Raw genomic sequence first — 20310 nt, 5'->3', positions numbered from 1 at the left:
GAGCGGTTAGACGAGGAGACTCAAACTCGTTGGTAGTCTCACAATGCAACGAACAAGGACACACGTTCAATTTTGCAGCTACAAAGATTGTTGGCCAAACAGGGACAAAAATAGCCAGGGAAACGATAGTCTGGGAAACAGGTCCGTCATTGGTCAACAGAGTGCTAATTTACCACCAGCTGATCAAGTACTTAGGAGACAAGGGCAGCACAAGGAAACAACAGTCGATAACTCAACACCCCAATCAACAACTAAAAAGCAACACACAGTAGGTACCGTATAAATACCACAAACCGAATAGTTCAAAGCACACACTCTGCTAGAGAGAAATTCCCCGAGGATGGGCTCCAGAACAAGTCCGAAAGCTCGGAAGACAAAACCGCTGGTCCCGGTGACCGACCCAGATTGGATCCTGCAACATTATCCCGGGACACGTAGATTCATCTTCATTCATTGAAACTTTTGCTCAGCAATAAGCTACCATTTTTATCTGGTCACAGCACACATGAAAAGGAAGGTAAGTTGGACCTAATTCAAAGTGTTAGCCAGGACTAGTGTGAGGTGTTGAATTGTGTGTAGTAACCATAACATTATCAAACATTATCAAATAATAACCATTACATCATCAAACATTGTCTATATGGGAGTGTAAAATCGTCAAGAAATTCCTCCATTATCACACTGGCATTTCTACCAATGGAGGGACTGGGGGAAACAAAGCAGAAAATGAACAGTGACAAAAGCTTGAGGGTTACTCAATGTGGAATGTAACCACAGAAGCTCAACTGAGTATCAGGTCAGGAAAGCTATGGTCACGCCCAAAGTTCATCAGCATTTAAATAAGCTTTGGCAAATATGCTCTCCTCAGATAACACAAACCTACAGAAAAGAAATTCAAGGAGATAATAAGCCATGCAAAAAAGCAATTTTAAGGAACTAATGGCCCATTGACAGCCTTTAAGTACATGCACAAATATAGGCTGCAAAATCCAGATGACCACTAGATGGCAACAAAGGGATACAGAAAACGAACTCTATGCTGCCATCTAGTGATCCTCTGGAATAGTCAATCTGCTACCTTAAATCAGCTGCAGCCAAACAGCTAGGGAAACAGATGGATAAAAGGGCTGCTAAGAAATGCAAATGAAGAGTAAGGAAGCTGTGAAGAAGCTGGATTAATTCTATGCCTCTCTTTTCATTGCAGAAAATGTGGCATTTTGAAATAGACATTTTCTCAAAGACTGTCTGAGGCAGGGAAACAAATAACAGTGACAAGAACTACTTTTCTGGCTGACCAAATCAAAACAATGACATTGCTGAGTGCAGATAAGATCCCTGTGAAATAGAAAATCCAGTTCCTACTATAAACCAACAGGGCCACTCCAATTTTAAAACCGAGATAGAGGAGATGATAGCATGTTTTAATGTCTCCTCTGAAATGCATCTAGAAAGCCCAGTCTTGCTTTTCCATAACCAGATCTTATGTTTTCAAGAAGAGAACGAGCAGCCTTTTGTCTGAAATGATATAGGGTTGCCTGCCTGCCTGCCTGACCTCCAAGGTCCCTTCCACCTCCGTTACTCTGTTATTATTCTGAAGCCTGGCACTCCACAAGCCATCCCATCAACAGATACATCCATCTACAACCAATCTACAAACCCCTCAGAATTCAAATCAACTGCCCAACCAAGAGTGATGGCACCAACTCTCAACCAACCCATGAACCCCTCCCCCATCAGGACTTCACCTCCCAATAACCCTCATGATGTGACCTCCCCATCACAAAACCCAACACAAGACCCACACCTGATGTGACCCACACCTGACCCCAATGACCCTGACCCTCAACCAAACCATAAACCTCCCCCAACCACCACTTCACCTCCCAATGACCTTCATCTGATTTGACCTCCCCATCACAAGACCCACACCTGATATGACCCACACCTGAACCCTCACAAGATCCATCACAAGACCCATACCTGACATAACTCCTGCATGATAAAATCGCTCAGATTCGGGAAGGCTTGGACTCCGACTGGGTAAGTCCAGGGGAGGAAACGGGGGTAGGTCTTGAAAATATTATCTGGGAAGAGTTTGATCCTGTGGCTCCTGAGGACATGGACAGAATTCTGGGTAGGATTAGTGCTGCCACATGTTTATTGGACCTGTGTCCCTCCTGGTTGGTACTGGCCTCCAGGGAGATTACACGAGGCTGGCTCCAGGGGATTATAAATGCTTCTTTGAGTGAGGGTACCTTTCCCGCCACCTTGAAAGAGGCAGTGGTGAGGCCCCTCCTCAAGAAGCATCCCTGGACCCGGCTATATTAGCTAACTACCGTCCGGTCTCCAACCTTCGCTTTGTGGTGAAGGTTGTTGAGAATGTGGTGGCACGACAACTTCCCCGGTACCTGGATGAAGCTATCTATCTGGTGTCAGCACTTTAAGCTGCATTTACTCTAGTGCTGACATAAGAAGGAGAAGCGGAGGTGTCTGGAAAAGACGTTTGACTTTTCACCTACTTATTTTCCCTGGAGATAATATCCCCTAGGAGATGGGATGGGAGGGTGGAAATTCCTTTGAGCTGGAGCAGTAGATTAGGGTGACTTGGAAGATAGCCAATGAGTGCAGGGGAGTGGGGAACGGAAAGGGAGGGTTTTGGGTCTGGAAGTCAGTGTTGGCTACGATGGAGTCGGATTTAGAATGTCGTGCTTAATAAATGGGAGTTTTTTTCATCAAAGACTTTGTTTGAAATGCAATTTATTTGAGACGACCTCGAAACCTGACATCTGAACCTGTACCAGTCGGGCTTCAGGCAGGGGTACAGCACGGAAATGGCATTGGTCGCATTGGTGGATGATCTCTGGAGGGCTCAGGACAGGGGTTGCTCCTCTGTCCTGGTCCTATTAGATCTCTCAGCGGCTTTTTATACCATCAACCATGGTATCATGCTGCAGCGGTTGAGGGGGTTAGGAATAGAAGGCACTGTGCTACGGTGGTTCTCCTCCTTCCTCTCCGACCGTTCGCAGTTTGTGTTGGCAGGGGGACAGAGGTCGACCTCGAGGTGCCTCGCGTGGGGGGTGCCATAAGGGTCGGTCCTCTCGCCCCTTCTGTTCAACATTTATGTGAAGCTGCTGGGTGAGATCATCCGTGGTTTTGGGGTGAGAGTCCATCAGTACGCTGATGACACTCAGTTGTACATCTCCACCCCAGACCACCCCAATGATGCCCTTGATGTGATGTCCCGCTGCCTGGAGGCCGTGTGGGTCTGGATGGGGAGAAACAGGCTCAGACTCAACCCTTCCAAGACCGAGTGGCTGTGGCTTCCGGCATTGCGATATAGTCAGCTGGTGCCATCGCTGACTATTGGGGGTGAATCTTTACCCCCCCCAGAGAGGGCTCGCAATCTGGGTGTCCTCCTGGACGCACGGCTGTCTTTAGAAGAGCATATGACGGCCATGGCCAGGGCGGCCTTTTATCAGGTTCGCCTGATCCGCCAGTTGCAGCCCTTTTTGGACCGGAACGCCTTACACACGGTCACTTACGCCCTTGTCACCTCCCAGCTGGACTACTGTAATGCTCTCTACATGGGGCTCCCCTTGAAGAGCACTTGGAAGCTCCAACTGGTCCAGAATGCGGCTGTGCGGGTGGTTATGGCCGCGACTCGTTGTGCCCACGTGACACCTCTCCTGTGCGAGCTGCACTGGCTCCCAGTGGTCTTCCGGGTGCGATTGAAGGTGTTGGTTACCACCTTTAAAGCGCTCCATGGCACAGGATCCGGGTACCTTCGAGACCGACTTCTGCCACCAGTAGCCTCCCACCGGCCAATTCGCTCCCACAGAGAGGGTCTCCTCAGGGTGCCATCGGCCAAGTTATGTCGGCTGGCGACACCCAGGGGGAGGGCCTTCTCTGTGGGAGCCCCAGCCCTGTGGAATGAACTGCCCCTGGAAATACGTAAGATCTCCGACCTCCGTGTGTTTCGCTGTGCCCTTAAGACCCTGCTGTTCCACCAGGCAGGGCTATCTATGTAAATGATTTTAAATTGGGTGTTTTAAATTTTGGGTTTTAAATTCGGGCCGAAATTGTTTAATACTTTTAACTATTTTAAAAGTGTTGTTTGTATCTTGTGTTTTTAATTGGGTGTACACTGCCCCGAGTCCTTCGGGAGAAGAGCGGTATATAAATTAAATTATAAATAAATAAACTCATCATAAGACCCATCACAACACACTCACCTGACATGACCTCCCCATCACAAGACCTACTGACCACATCAAGCCCTTCTAAGTAGAACACTGACGTCCCCTCAACTCCGCTGAAGATGTTACCGAGCCTGGTAACAAAACGTTCAGAAATCAACCCACAAGCTCAGAGAACAAACCTCCACCCTCCTCCTCCACCCGAGCTACAGATATTCACCACTATCGCAATCTCAACTCAGTCCACTAATTATGAGTACGTTTACGCACCTAGTTTGTTAGTTGCCCTTTAACAGATTGACAGAGTTGGAAGGGACCTGAAGCAGGTGATAATTCTTCTTGAGTCACTGACTCTTCACACCTCCATGGACCATCTCAAACTCTTCACATGCCCTATGGACTGTAGCACGTCAGGCCCACCCATCCCCCACTGTCTCCTAGAGTTTCCCCAAATTCTTCTTCATTGCACCCATGACCCTATCTAACCATCTCGTCCTCTGCTGTCTCCTTCTCTTTTTGCCTTCCATCTTTCCCAACATCAGGGTCTTCTCCAAGGAATCCCCTCTTCTCATTAGGTAGCCACAGTATTTGAGCTTCAGCTTAGACAATAAGAAACAACAAAACAACAAAACAAGGGATCTCCAACCTTGGCAACTTTTAAGACTTGCGGACTTCAACTCCCAGAGTTCCTCAGCCAGCCTGAAATCCACAAGTCTTAAAGTTGCCAAGGTTGGAGACTCCTGAACTGAAGAATGCACAACATCAGCAGACGCGGGTTTCACAAATTCCGAACAGCCAGGACCCCCTTGTGAATGAGCCCCATGGTACTCACTTCCAACTTTGAGGTTGACTCGATCTCTGAGATGCCACAAAGGCCCCTCGTAGCAGGAGTATTGTCCACTGTGGGAGAGATCCACGTTCCGAAGGAGAAGGTGGGAGCCACTCAGGTGGGAAGCGTCCAGATCAGTGCTGTTGGCCGTCCAGGTGACGGGCGTCTCCTGGTCTACTGAGCCACACGGTATCGTCACGTCAGTCCCCAACTGCGCGTAATGGACGTGGGACTCTGGAGTAGAAAGAGAAGGAAATGTTAATTTTTCTCTGTGGGGCAGTGGGTGGGGGAGGTGGACTTATTAGTTTAGCAACAGCAGAAACTCTAGAGCAGGGGTCTCCAACCTTGGCAACTTCAACTCCCAGAACTCCCCAGCCAGCTTTGCTCTAGAGTTTCCCACGTTCAAAAATTGGCACGTCACCAGAGGCCCTTCTCCAACCTCTGTGGCTGCACTACAATTTCTCACGGGACTATGATTTTTTTTAATAAAAAATATATTTATTATGTTTTATCAACAGGAATTAAATGCAAAGCAGAGAGAAAAACATACACCCAACAGTAACAACAACAAAAATTGTGTACAAAAAAGAAAGAAGAAAAATGACCCGAAGATCAAATAAACCTAACTCCAGGTGGATGCTCGAAAGAAAATTAAAAAAAAAAAGAAGATAAATTCTCTTCCTGATAAATCATGAAACTGATTGGGGACAATAATATTAACCACTTGACTTTGCTTGCCAGAAGGTCTCAAAAGGGGATCACAAAACTCCAGGACATTTGCAACCATCGCAAATAGGAGTCCGTTGCCAAGTCTCCAAATTTTGATCACGTGACCTGGGCGGATGCTGCAACGGCCACAAGTGTGAAAAATAGTCATAACTTGTTTTCAGTGCCGTTGTAACTCTTAACAGTCACATATTAACCAGGTTTCTATTAAATTCTCCTCCTGATAAATCATGGAATTGATACCTGGCAGTTCGAAAGCACGCAAAAAATGCAAGTAGAGAAATAGGCACCACTTTGGTGGGAAGGTAACAGTACTCCGAGCGCCTTCGGTGTTTAGTCATGCCGGCCACACGACCACGGAGATGTCTTTGGACAGAGCTGGCTCTTCGGCTTTGAAACGGAGATGAGCACCACCCCCAGAGTCGGGAACAATTAGCACGCATGTGCGGGGGAACCTTTACCTTTAATCCTATTAACCAGGTTTAAATCAGCCACATCAAAACATGTTTTGAATTCTGCTCCCTAACTTTTCCTGTTTTGATCTCAGCTGGGCTTTGCGGGGATGTCCCTAACCAGCCCACCAAAGGCCAAGGTTGAGTTCAACCCAAGTCCAGGATTGAGAAGATGAGATCCCTCCACCCTCCCGCCCTACATTTCGGTGAACGACAAACCACCAACAGGGAAGAGAAACATCTGGAGGCGGGATAAGGCCATCTGCTGGAGTTTTGGGCTCTTCTTCACCTATCAAAAGTGGCAGTGTGTGTGAGTGTCTCTAAGCGATGCTTTCTTTTAGCAGAAGGGCACACTCAGTTTGCAAGCTGTTTTTTTGCCACTTTCAGGTGGAGGGACTTCCAGAAGCTGTTCTGAAACTCCTGCCTCAATTTGCACATCCAAGCTCTGATTATGATTGTCTTTCTGAGGAATCTTTGATGCTCTCTGAGCTGGGCTGTTTTCTTGTAGATGTTTCATTACCCAACTACATAATATCAGTGCTAGAAGGGAGGGGGGTTTGTGGGGTGGGGGGAGGAGGAGGAGGGGAACTGTGGGGTCTTTGGTGCTCTCTGAGCTTGGTGGTTTTCTTGCAGACATTTCATGGGCCAACTAGGTAACATCATCAGTGCTAGAAGGGAGAGGGGTTTATGGGGGGAGGAGGAGGAAGAAGAAGGACTGTGAAGTCCTTGGTGCTCTCTGAGCTTGGTGGGTTTTTTTGCAGACACTTCCTTGGTGGCTCAATGGTAGAATGCAGTATTGCATGGCTTTATCCCACCTCCAGATATTTCTCTTCCCCGTTGGTGCTTTGTAGCTCACCGAAATGCAGTTCGATCCTGACCGGCTGAAGGTTGACTCAGCCTTCCATCCTTCCGAGGTTGGCAAAATGAGGGCCCAGATTGTTGGGGGCAAGAGGCTGACTTTGGAAACAGCTTAGAGGGGGCTGGAAAGCATTACGAAGTGGTCTATAGATCTAAGGGCTATTACCCAAGCGAGGTAACGTCACAAAGCATTTGCAAGAAAACAAGCAACCTCAGGAAGCAGCAAGGACCCCCCTGCTTTAACACCTCCTTTCTGAGGACAGAGTTGGACAAGATTAGCCAGTCTCCCTGGTAGGACTCAACAGTTGCCCTGATCCTGGGAAACGCTCAGATGGAGACGGAAAGGGGGGGGGGACGGTTGCCTCTGAATAACCTTCCTTTGTGTGCTTTTGTTGACCTGCAGAAGAATTCCTTCCGTATGGCAAGCATGGCCTCCCTTCCTGGCAAAGGCTGTGTTGACTCTTCCCTGGTGTGGGGTGTTTATCTGAACAACTAATAAATCTGTATCCTTCCCTGGAGCTGCTGCCAATTGGGGACTTGATCCAGCTGTGCAGCCGCTGCAAAGGAATTTTCAGCAGAAAGACAAGGAAGGGAGCAGAGCCCTCAGGGACAGCGGCTCTACGTGACCCACAGCTGAACCTGGACTGGTTCTCGCAGAATGACAGAATTAGAAGGGACCCTGGGGGGTCTTCTAGTCCAACCCCCTGCTCAAGCAGGAGACCCTGCACCATTTCAGACCAATGGTTGTCCACTCTCTTCTTAAAAGCCTCCAGTGTTGGAGCACCCACAACTTCTGGAGGCAAGGAGTTCCACTGATTAATTGTTCTCACTGTCAATAAATTCCTCCTTAGTTCTAGGTTGCTTCTCTCCTTGATTAGTTTCCATCCTTTGTTTCTTGTCCTGCCTTCAGGTCAGAGGTGGGTTTCAGCAGGTTCTGACCAGTTCTGGAGAACCGGTAGCGGAATTTTTGAGTAGTTTGGAGAACTGGTAGTAAAAATTCTGGTTGGCCCCGTTCCCATCTATTCTCTCCGAGTCACAGCTGATTGGGAGGAAATGGGGATTTTGCAGTAACCTTCCCCTGGAATGGGGAGGGAATGGAGATTCTACAGTATCCTTCCCCTGCCACACCCACCAAGCCACACCCACCAAGCCACACCCACCAAGCCATGCCACACCCACCTGCCATGCCCACCAAGCCACACCCACAGAACCGGTAGTAAAAATTTTTGAAACCCATCACTGCTTCAGGTGCTTTGGAGAATAAATTGACCCCCCTCTTCTTTGTGGCAGCCCCTCAAATCCTGGAAGACTGCTAACATGTCTCAGTTAGTTGTTCTCCTTGTTAGACAATCTATACATATAGCTCAGTGATGGCTTGCCCCCAGTTCGGACTGGTTCGCAAGAACCGGTAGTAAAACTGGCGAGAGACTCCGCCCACTAACCTGGATGTCATCAGAAGTGATCTGTGCATGCGCAGAATCTTCTGCCTATGCACAAAAGAGTGCATGCGCACGCTTGCTTTGCTCACACCTGCAGGCGAGCACAATGCAAACCGGTAGTAAAGGTAAGTAGAACCCACCCCTCATATAGCTATAGCATTTAGACTTACAGAGTGCTTCACAGCCCTCTCCAAGTGGCTTACAGAGTCAGCCTCTGGCCCCCAACAATCTGGGTCCTCATATATATATATATAACACCCCCCTCCCTTCCATATATGGCTGTCCATTTTGAGTATGTAGCAGAAAGGGGAAGCTTGAAAATTCACAAGGTTGATCCTGCATGGAAGCAAACTGTGAGTGAACCTGCTTGTTCTTCTCCAGATATTGTGAAGCCCCCTCCTCCCTCCTTCCCAGAAGGGGTAGCAAGGAAAACAGGCGGTGGAGAGGAAGGGTCCCAGACAATTTGCTTTGCAATTTCTGCTTTCAGCCCTTTGCAAAATATCTACATCTGCCAAGGACCTCCAACCACTTGGCCAGATGTCTTACTTGGTATGTACTCTTATTATACGTTTTCATGTTTCTGGTGGTTTAATGGCTTTACTGTTTGTATTGGTTTTTTAAAAAAATACTTTAATTGTAATATGTTTTTGAATTATGAGCCGCATAGAGTCGTTTGTTGATTTGGGCAGCTGTAGACATCAAATAAATAATTCTGAAGAGACACTCTGCTCCTTGCCCTGGTCTTAATCTTTTGCCTGTTTGTTTTATGCTTCCCTGGAAAACACCCCAGGGATCAATAAAAGAGAATCTCTGTAGCTCAGGGTTGAGCTGTGGGGTCCCTGATGCTCTCTGAGCTCGGTTGTTTCCTTGCAGACGTTTAATGACCCAAGCAGGCAACATCATCAGTGCTTGAAGGGAATGGAGCAAGAAACTTTTATATAAACAGAGACCAAATCCCACTGCCTTCTAGAATTGATGATGTTACTTAGCCGGGTAATGAAACGTCTGCAAGAAAGAATGAAATTCAAGGTCATCAAGGACCCCACACCCAAAGGATCCTCAGCCACAGAGGAGACCTTCAGCCAGGCAGGACACAATGTGGTGCCTCCCTCCAGCAAAGCACACCCAGGACTCGGAGGGAGGTTGTCCCCATCCAGCTTTAGGTGAGCCTGTGGAGCCCTGGAGAAGTCCATCCCCCCCACCACTCACCCTCCAGATCATAGTTTTTCACTAAACTTGCTGTTGGAGATGGGCAGATTCGTTACAATCTTCAGCAACACAACCAACATGAAGAAATTCCCATAATTGTGTGTATGTGTATTTTTGCTGCAGTGATCCAAACCTGGTTGTTAGATTGGATGATGTATTATATAGGAATAAAAATTCTAACATCACAGGAATGAACAGAAGGCTTGCTATAGTATTATCCTCAATTTTTAACTGAAATAATGTTGAAAATGGCAAAGGGCCTTGGTGGAGCAGAGGACTAAAGTGCTGCTGTTAAAGTAACACTTAGCTGCCAGCTGCCTGCAATTACTGTGAGTTCAAATCTCACCAGGGTCAAGGTTGACTCAACCTTCCATCCTTCCGAGGTAGGTAAAACGAGGACCCGGATTGTGGGGGCAATAAACTGACTTTGTATAAAAAAGAACACCGCTGGGGGGAGGGGGCGAAAGCCCTACTAAGCAGGTATATACAAAAGAATGAAGGCTATTGCTTAATGCATTGTAAGCCGCCCTGAGTCTCCGGAGAAGGGCGGCATAAAAATCGAACCAATAAACAATAAAGAAATAAAGAAATACACAGACTAGAAGCCTGACTCCTCCTCCCCCCTCTCCCCCCCCCTTGTTAAGACACAGCCAGGAAACTATGATCCTGCTCGATTGATTTTGCTTGCTCAACTTACAAGCACATCAAAGCAGCTTAATGGCAGATCAGTGGTGGAGCAAAGGAGAGAGGAAGATGGGAGAGGAAGAGAGAAGAGGAAATGCATTTCCTGTTCATCCCTTGTTGTGGGGGGGGGAGTTCTGCCTCTGTCATTAAGCTAAAAGGAATGCCAATCTCGAAGAGTAATCAAGGGAGCTGTAGTCCAACAGCACCTGAAGGGCTTGGGTTGGGAAGGGGCTCTAAGACCTCCTGGAATTAGACCAGGAGCTGCAAAAACCAGATAGGAGATAGGAATGGCAAGAGGCCGGCTTCCAAAGATGACCTCTGAGACCAAATAAAAGCATTTTAACAGAATAATAGCACTTGAAGGGACCCCAGAGGCCTTCCGCCCTCTGGCTAAGCAGGAGATCCTATCCCATTCCGGACAAATGGCTGTTTACTCTCTTCTTAAGCACCTTCTTCATGCAAAGATGGTCTCTGGGGCCCAAACGGATCCCAATAAAACTTGCAGAGGAGCGAACAGGGTGACTCCCCAGGGATGCAGCAGAGGATTTCCTAACCTGGATGGCCCTGAGCATGACATGCCCCCAAAGCAAGAGGGGGAAAGGCAGCTGCCCCAAAAGCCAACACAGTCCTTGTGCATCTATAGAGGGGTAGAATCAAGAATCAGATTATGTGAAGTGTTAATACCACTTTATAAGGCCTTGGTAAGACCATACTTGGAATCCGGCATCCAGTTTTGGTCACCATGATGTCAAAAAATATGCTGAGACTGTAGAAAAAGTGCAGAGAAGAGCAATAGAGATGATTAGGGGACTGGAGGCTAAAACATACGAAAAACAGTTGCAGGAACTGAGTATGTCTAGTCCCATGATGGTGAAACTATGGCACGCGTGCCACAGGTGGCACGCAGAGCCATATCTGTGGGCACGCAAGCGTTGCCCTACTTCAGCTCCAGTGTGCATGTGTGCGGTGACCAGCTGATTTTCGGGCCTTCCGGGCCCACCGGAAGTTGGGAAACGGGCTGTTTCCAGCCTCCAGTGGGATGGGGAAGGCTGTTTTCACCCTCCCCAGGCTCCTAGAAAGTCTCTGGAGACTGGTGAGGGCGAAAAATGGGCCTATCGGGCCCACTATTCCATCATGTGCCAAAAGCGGGGGGAGTGTGGGGGAGTCACATGCACATGCGTGGAGCGCATTGAATTATGGGTGTGGGCTCCTGCATGTGTGACCCCCCGTGCTCTCCCTGCTTTTGGCACGCAACGGCAAAAAGGTTAGCCATCACTGGTCTAGTCTGATGAAAAGGACTAGGGGTGACATCATAGTATCTTCCAATGTTTGAGGGGCTGCTACAAAGAAGAGGGGGGGTCAACCTCTTCTCCAAAGCACCCGAAGGCAGGAGAAGAAGCAATGGATGGAAATCAATCAACAAGAGAAGCAATCTGGAATTAAGGTGAAATTTCCTGACAGTCGGAACAGTTAACCAGGGGAACGACATGCCTCCAGAAGTTGCAGGTGCTCCAACACTGGAAGTTTTTCAGAAGAGATTGGACAACCATTTGTCTGAAATTGTATAGGATCTCTTGCTTGAGCAGGCAGTTGGACTAAAAGATCTCCAAGCAGGGGTGAAATCCAGCAGGTTCTGGAGAACCGGTAGCGGAAATTTTGAGCAGTTCAGAGAACTGGTAAATACCACCTCTGACTGCCCCCAGGAGTGGGGTGGGAATGGAGATTTTGCAATATCCTTCCCCTGCCACGCCCACCAAGCCACGCCCACAGAACCAGTAATAAAAAAAAATTGGATTTCACCACTGCCTCCAAGGTCCCTTCTAATGCCTCTGTTATTCTGGACTTCATCCTTCCTAAGACAATCCAGGCATACTGTAGCTTGCAGCTTTTCCTAAGCAGCCCAAAGAATGCTCTCCCCTCCCTTTTGGGGTAGGCACAGTTTTGATCCCCTTTCTAACATGACAATCTCTGCCCCCCCCAGCCATTCCCGGAAGGGGAGCTGCTGTTTGATCTGGCCTGCTGGGCTGTCCTTCCTCTCCCTCCTCCTGTCGAGAGATAAAAGGCTTTTGACTCAAGTTGCTCCTAAGTGCCGACGGAGCTGAATTTGCAGAGAGAAACCACCACCCTGGGTGAGACAAGTGTGCTGTGAGCCATCTGCCTGCAAGATCTGATGGATTCCTTAAATACAGGAACGTGGCCCAGAATCTTCCCCACTTCTGAGGCTTCCAAATTAGAAATGAAACGAGGGGCAATTCACGAATGGCACTCCTCTAGATGAAGTATTTGCACTCTCTTGAAGGTTGAAGGGCTCGTGTCTCATGCAATGCGGGGACGACCTTGGAGAGCAGGGCAAGGAGACGCAACCAACAGTCAGACAAAAGGCAGCTTAGGCAACATCAGGACTGCGGACGGGAGAAGAGGCTCAGAAGAGAGAGACCCCCGTTCGTTTTGGTGGGGGGGGGGCTGTAAAAAGGATGGGGAGACAGAAGGACTTCCAGATCTGCAAGATCCTCTTAATAGAGCCTTACCATTCTCCCAGTTCTCTCTAATATGTATGTATATTAACCCATACAGTGTAGCTGTAGGGTTAATATTTATCATTTTTATTCTCTTCTTTACTTCCTCCTTTTATTGTTATTATTATGGCTTGTCGCTCCATCAGCCAGATGTTTAGACTGGACTTGGCATTTCTGTCTACCTATCGAGTCCTTTCCATGGACCTGATGTTGTGACCCCGACTCCCGAGCCTGTCCTAACAGAGGAAGAGGACTCAGAAGGTGATGGGGAGGAACTGACAAGGCCTCCCTCTCCAGGACCCTCCTCTCTGGCAATGCCTCAGGTTCCATCCGAAGGCCAGGAGGAACAGCCTGGGATATGCCAGGAGGAAAGCATATCGGAACAACAACAGATAGGGAGCGAGGATGATGAATCCTGGCTTGATCCCAGGCAGCATCGGAGGGAGAAGCGTGCGCATCAACGAAAGAGGCGTGGGAGGGCCAGAGATTGAGCTGAGTCACTGAGCCACGCCCCACAAAGAATAAAAGTGGGTGTGATTGCTCTTCAGGCTTTGTGATGGTCAAAGTTAAAAACCTGAGAGTCACATCACGTTACCTGGAATCTGGCTTGTACATATTTGGATTGGACCTTGGCTAACTCTTGCTTCGTGGATTACTTTTTGCTACTGAACCGGATTGAGGATAAACTCTCTCTTGCTGACTGTGAGTGAAAACTGACTTGGCAGGCATTTCGCAGTTTACTGCCAAAACTCTTATCTGCAAGGGATTCTAGTCTGATTGCTTAATAAAATCTTGGCAGGCGTGCCTGGTTGTGTGTTTGCCTGTGTGGGGAAGGGGGACAGAACACCTGAGATAGGTAGATGTGGATATCTGTTATTGTCATTATTTCTGTTGTTTTGGATGTACACTGAGAGCTTCTGTACCAGAGACAAATTCCTTGTGTGTCTAATCACGCTTGGCCAATAAAGAATTCCATTCCATTCCATTCCATTCCATTCCATTCTTTCCACTTTTCATTCCAATGTCCTGTCCTGTCCTGTCCTGTCCTGTCCTGTCCTGCTCTGCTCTATTCCCATTCCATTCATTAGCTCAACTGGTCATGTTTCCTGTCAGGTCTATCTCGAAAAGGCTGACACCACATAAGAAAAGCTGTACAATGTGCAACTCCCAAGACTGTGGTTTTGCTCATCCATGCTGGCTGAGAATGTTGGGAATTGTAGTTGCAACGTGGACAATCAGTGGAGAATCTGATTAATCAATGGAAGAGCTTGTCTGTTGGCATTATGGGTTTCTCCATCGCTGGAGGTTTTCAAGAAAAGATTGGACAACCATTTGTCTGCGATTTTATAAGGACTCTTGCCTTGGGCAGGGTGATGGACTAGAAGACCTCCAAGGTTCCTCCCAGCCTTAGGAGATTAGGATCCTGCTGGCCAATTCAAATCAAAGCTCCTTCAGATCTCTTCCAACCTTCTATTTTCAAGCCTATATCTTGTGATCCCCCCCTCCTAAATGTCCTCCTGGAAGAGATCATGGCTAATATAGCCTCAAGCATCTGAAAGCAATCGAGCTCAGAGATGGATTGGGTATGTCTAGGAAAAGAAGGACTAAGGGTGACATGATAGCAGTTTTCCAACATCTCAGGCATTGCCCAAAGAAGAGGGAGTCAAGCTATTCTCCAAAGCACCTGAAGGCAGGACAAGAAGCAATGGGTGGAAATTGATCAAGGATAGATCAGTTTCCTAAAACTAAGGAGAATTTTCCTGACAGTGAGTGAGAACAATTAAACTTGCCTCCAGAAGTTGTGGGTTCTCCAACACTGGAGGTTTTTAAGAAGAGATCGGCCAACCATTTGTCTAGGGTCTCCTGCTTGGGCTAGAGGCTGGACTAGAAGACCTCCATAGTCCCTTCCAACTCTGTGGTTCTGTTTTGTTAGGTTCTCTTTTGAACACATTCACTTCCCCAGCTTATACGGTTGAGCCTGATCCTAAATCCGTGGGCTAAAGACCAGCCCAGTTGAGGCTGCCTTAACTTCCCCCAGTGCCAAGCGGCTGGCATTCCCTCCGCATCAGGCTTCCCCCCACGGGCAGGGCTGGGACCACTTATCCAAGAAACCCAAGAATGCCTGATAACGGATCATCCCTGAAGGAAAGTGAGCAAACCACATCAAAGGAACCTCAAGCCTGCTGTATTTCAGGAACACAGCCCCCACCCAACAGAAGAAGTGGGGGGAGGGGAGGCTGCCTGGCCTCTCTGTTTTTATTTTCTATTTCCATTTTCTTTCTATTGCTATTTTCTCTCTGGCCTATTTCCTGTTTTCTTTCTGCAGTGCGTGGATCTCCTCTGCAGGTAATCCTCGACTTACAGACATGATTGAGCCCCAAAATTTCTATTTCAAAGAGCCTTGATAGTACAGTGGTTATGCACCCTGTTATTAACACAGCTGCCTGCAATTTACTGCTGGTTCGAATCTCGCCAAGGCTCAAGGTTGACTCAGCCTTCCATCCTTTCTAAGGTAGGTGAAATGAGGACCCAGTTTGTGGGGGCAATAAGCTGACTTTGTATAAATATACAAAAGTATGAAGGCTATTGCTTAACGCATTGTAAGCCGCCCTGAGTCTCCGGAGAAGGGCGGCATATAAATCAAATTAAAAAAAAAAAAATTAAAAAATTTCTATTGCAAAGCGAGACAGTCATTCAGTGAATTTTGTCCCATTTTACAACCTTTCTTGCCACAGTCGTTAAGCGACTTACTGCAATGGCTAATTTAGGAACACGGTTGTTAAGTGAACCCGGCTTCCCCATTGTCCGAAGGTCGTAAAAGGAGATCACATAACCTCGGGGACACTGCAAGCGTCATAAATATGAACCCATTGCCATGGGTCTGAATTTGGATCGTGGGACCTCGGGGGATGCTGCAACGGTCATAAGTGTGAAAAATGGTCCTATCGCTTTTTTCAGAGCCGTTATAACTTCGAACAGTCACTAAACAAATGGCTGTAGGTCGAGTACCTACAATGTCCCTTTTTTAACCATGGTATGAGACCACATTCTCACCATCTGTCCAGAAGGAGGGAGGATCCAGCTTGGACTTCCCAGATCCTTCTCAGAAGCTGGTTTTCTTTCAGTTTTCTTGGCAACTACGGCAGGGGTGAATTCCAGCAGGTTCTGATAGGTTCTGGAGAACTGGTAGCAGAAACTTTGAGTAGTTTGGAGAACTGGCAAATATCACCTCTGGCTGGGCCCAGAGTGGGGCCAGAATGGGGATTTTGCAGTATCCTTCCCCTGCCACGCCCATCAAGCCCACCAAGCCACGCCCACAGAACCGATAGTAAAAAAATTTAGATTTCACCACTGAACTACGGGAGAGATGGAGTGTGTAGATGTTGCTCAAATATAACAACAAAACTTGAAAAACTTCCTACTGCCAGAGGCTTGTACCATATGGGCGCTCGATCTCACTGGGACCGCATGGTGTGACTCAAGGCAGGCACAAAAAGTCGAACAGCCTGCAAAAATACCGAATTATAAGTAGATGCCCACGAGTGACATCAGCTCTGGTTCCCGCAAGGCTTCCGAAAGACCATTAAAGTTGCCACAGAATTGTAATTCTTAAGTAACAGAAGGGGGCAAATTATTAAACATATGGGAATGATCATAGGAGCTGCATTTAATTACTTAACATCTAATCCTTTTTAAATTAAATTATACCAAGTTTAGTCACCTGAGGGAGTTGTGGGGAGGTGGGGGTGTCTCTGGCAGGCTGCGCAAAGTTTCACAGCTCTGGTGAAAAGCGAATGGGAGGGGAAGGCGGGTTGAAACGTGTGTCAGAAGTGAATGGCCACATTCTGGATAAGTAAGAATGAAAGATACAGCCTGAATCCTACTTCTGTTTCAAGCAAGGAACATCCCTGAGGTCATCCAGCTGGACCTCCCTCTGGTCTCGGTGATTCTGTTCCTGATCTACCTTCCATGTTGCTGAAGTTCTTCCATGCATCCATCCTTCCACTGGACAATGGACAACAGATTCATGGCCCTGGTTGCTAGATTAAAATAGAATAGAGCTGGTCATATCAGGAAGACCAGCAGTGATTTTATCTTTACCTAAAACCAGAGACATTTCTCTCTTGGGCTTAATGGGCAAAGAAGTTGGATGTTATATCAGCAACCGCAAGAATACTCAAAAATGCACAAAAATGGAAGGACGCTTTGATCCCCACAATGGGCGAATGGCTGCAAAAGTCAATGGAGTTAGCAGAATTGGCTAAATTGACGGCTTCGATCAAAGGAAAGAATGCAATTAATTTTCTTTCTTCTTGGAAACCGCTTTTGAACTTTCTGCCTGAGGTGGGGAAAAAATGAAACTTTGATTTTGGGCTTTGCTGATTAGGTTGGTTTGTTGTTATAGAAATGGCTAGTACATATTAATGTGTAAAAGTAAAAAGTTGATGGCCTTGACTTACAACAGTTCGTTCCGTGACCATTTAAGAAACGTGACTTATGGCCGTTTTTCATACTTATGGCCGTTGAAGCAGCCCCAGGGTCACGTGATCAAAATTCAGAACCACTTGGCCATTGGTTCATAGTTATGACGGTCGCAGTGTCTCGGGGTCCTATGATCCCCTTTTGCGACCTTCTGACAAGCAGTCAATGGGGAAGCCAGATTCGCTTAAGAACCGTCTTACTAACTTATTGACTGCACGGATTTCTTAATGACTGTGGCAAGCAAAGTTACAAGAAAAAAAATACGTTGGTAATTGAGACAGTTGTTAAGTGGAATTTACCAACAGAAATGTTGGGCTCAATTGTGGTCATAAATCAAAGACTTATCGTACCTGTATTACAGTGTTTCTCAACCTTGGAAGCTTGAAGATGGATGGACTTCAACTCCCAGAATCCCCCAGCTGGCTGTGGGATTCTGGGAGTTGAAGTCCACCCATCTTCAAGCTTCCAAGGTTGAGAAACACTGCTGTATTACCTTATTCTACCCTCCCCCATTCTCTCGTCCCCTTTTCCTCCCGTTATCCCACTATTTTCATTTTTTTCTTTGTATTTCAGTATTTTATATTTTGGTGAACTAATAGAAAATATGAGAGGAAAAAGAAAGGAAGCCCAGCAGAGATAAGACTCCATGAGCACATGGTGTTGGGGTGGTGGGGGTGTAGGGGGGAGCAGAGAAGACCACAGCTGAGATAACACTTGTTTCCGAGGGAGGGAGGGAGGGAGGTTTTGATTATTGCTTCCCCCTGGAGAGGCCGCAAATGCTCTCTATGAATCATCCACGAAAGCAGATCAGGAAGCAGAGGCACCCCAGAGCAGTAATTCTACTCCGAGTTGAATGCCTCCTTTCCATCCACCCTCGAGTCAGCAGAAAAGGATCCTAGCTGCATCAAGAAGAGGGGGTCCAGCTATCCTCCAAAGCCCCCAAAGGCAGGACAAGAAGCAATGGATGGAAACTTACCAAGGAGAGAAGCAACCTAGAACTAAGGAGAAATTTCCTAACGGTGAGAACAATTAATTGGTGGAATGATTTGCCTGCAGAAGTTGTGGGTGCTCCATCACTGAAGGTTTTCAAGAAGAGACTGAACAGCCATTTTTCTGGAATGGAATATAGCATTTTCTGGAATACAGCAGGGGTGAAATCTACCTACCTTCCCTACCGTTTCAGAAGTGCACGCGCCGCAAACCTGCGCATGGGCAAACCATTCTGTGCATGCACAGAGGGTAAAAAACAGGTTACTTCCTGGTTTAAGTAACGATGACTGGGCAGGTGGGCGTGGCCTCCTGCTGCCGTCACTACCGGTTCTCCGAACCACCCGCCACCATCGCTACCGGTTCGGTTGAACCGGTCTGAACCGGTAGCATTTCACCCCTGCTATCCGGTCTCTGGCCTGAACAGAGGGTTGGACTAGAAGACCTCCAAGGTCCCTTCCAACTCTGTTATTCTGTATTCTGCATGGAGAAATGGCTGTGCCCTGAGCCAGCTCTTCTCCTGCTTCTGCTCTCTGTCCTCATCATAAGCCTGACCTTCCTCCTGAGAGATTTTACGCATTTGAGGCTGAGCAAATCTGAAGGAGGCCGAGCAGCTCCTTTCATCCGTGGTCTGAGGTGAGTTGAAGAGGACAGTAGGGGGGCAGAGCAGATAAAGGAGATTGCCAGGGGTGGGATTGGGGCATGGGTGGGGCAAGGGGAAGGACCCCAATCAGCTGGTTATCCTTCGTGCTCTGTCTTTGCACAGCGTCCTGTTGGCAACTCCTCTTCCACATCAGAATAACAGAGTTGGAAGGGACTTGAGGTTCTTCTAATCCAACAACCTGCTCGAGCAGGAAATTCCATATCATTCCAGACCAACAGGCTATCTAATCTCCTCTGGAAAACCCCCAGTGATGGAGCATCCACAACTTCTGGAGGGAAGTCATTGCAATGGTTAACAGAATAACAGCGCTGGAAGGTCTTCTTGGAGGTCTTCTAGCCCAACCCCCAGCTCAAACAGGAGACCCCATACAATCTCTGCCACGTGGCTGTCCAATCTCTTCTCAAAATCCTCCAGTGATGGAGCACCCACACCTTCTGGAGGCAAGTAGTTGCACTGGTTAATTGTCCTCACTGTCAGAAAATTCCTCCTTAGTTCCAGGTTGCTTCTCTCCTAGATTAGTTTCCATCCATTGCTTCGTGTCCTGCCCTCAGGGGCTTTGGAGAATAGCTTGACTCCCTCTTCCTTGCGGCAGCCCCTCAAATACTGGAAGACTGCTAACATGTCTCAGTTAGTTGTTCTCTTTGTTAGACTTGACCTACCCAATTCCTGCACCTGTTCTTCATATGTTTTAGCCCCCTAATAATCTTTGTTGCTCTTCTCTGCAGTTTCTAGAGTCTCAACATCTTTTTTATATCGTGGAGACCAAAATTGGATGCAATATTCCAAGTGTGGCCTTACCAAGGCCTTATAAAGCGATACTAACACTTTTTGTGATCTTAAGTCTATGCCTCTGTTTATAGAACTAAGGATTGTGTTGGCTTTCTTGGCAGCTACGGCACATGGTGGGGCTCATATTTAAGTGATTGTCCACTAGGACTCCAAGATCCCTCTCACGTCCTTCTTTTTTCTTTTTTTTAATTAAATTTATATGCCGCCCTTCTCCGGAGACTCAGGGCGGCTTACAATGTGCTCAGCAATAGCCTTCATCCTTTTGTATATTTATACAAAGTCAGCTTATTGCCCCCACAAACTGGGTCCTCAATTTACCTACCTTAGAAAGGATGGAAGGCTGAGTCAACCTTGAGCCTTGGCGAGATTTGAACCTGCAGTAATTGCAGACAGCTGAATGTTAATAACAGGCTTTTAGTCTGTTGAGTTATCCAGGCTTCTCCCCCACTCTCTCCTCACTCTCTTATTTCTCTCTTTGG

General features: G+C 47.4%; 1 protein-coding gene across 2 annotated transcripts in view; it reads right to left on the bottom strand.

Annotated features, from left to right (window-relative positions):
- CNTFR (ciliary neurotrophic factor receptor) overlaps window positions 1–20310 on the bottom strand; it is a 298801-nt gene that overhangs the window by 78613 nt on the left and 199878 nt on the right. For both annotated transcript variants that reach the window (XM_070936027.1, XM_070936026.1), the window contains one exon: window positions 5029–5259. In XM_070936027.1, coding sequence (XP_070792128.1) covers window positions 5029–5259 — 231 coding nt within the window. The remainder of the gene's footprint in view (window positions 1–5028; window positions 5260–20310) is intronic.

This window comes from Pituophis catenifer, unplaced genomic scaffold (genome assembly GCF_029215685.1).
Source record: "Pituophis catenifer annectens isolate HBS135680 unplaced genomic scaffold, rPitCat1.0.hap2 SCAF_2, whole genome shotgun sequence".
In the NCBI taxonomy this organism is placed as follows: domain Eukaryota; kingdom Metazoa; phylum Chordata; class Lepidosauria; order Squamata; family Colubridae; genus Pituophis; species Pituophis catenifer.
Note: the sequence above shows the minus strand (reverse complement) of the source record. Positions and strands in the feature narration are given on the sequence as shown.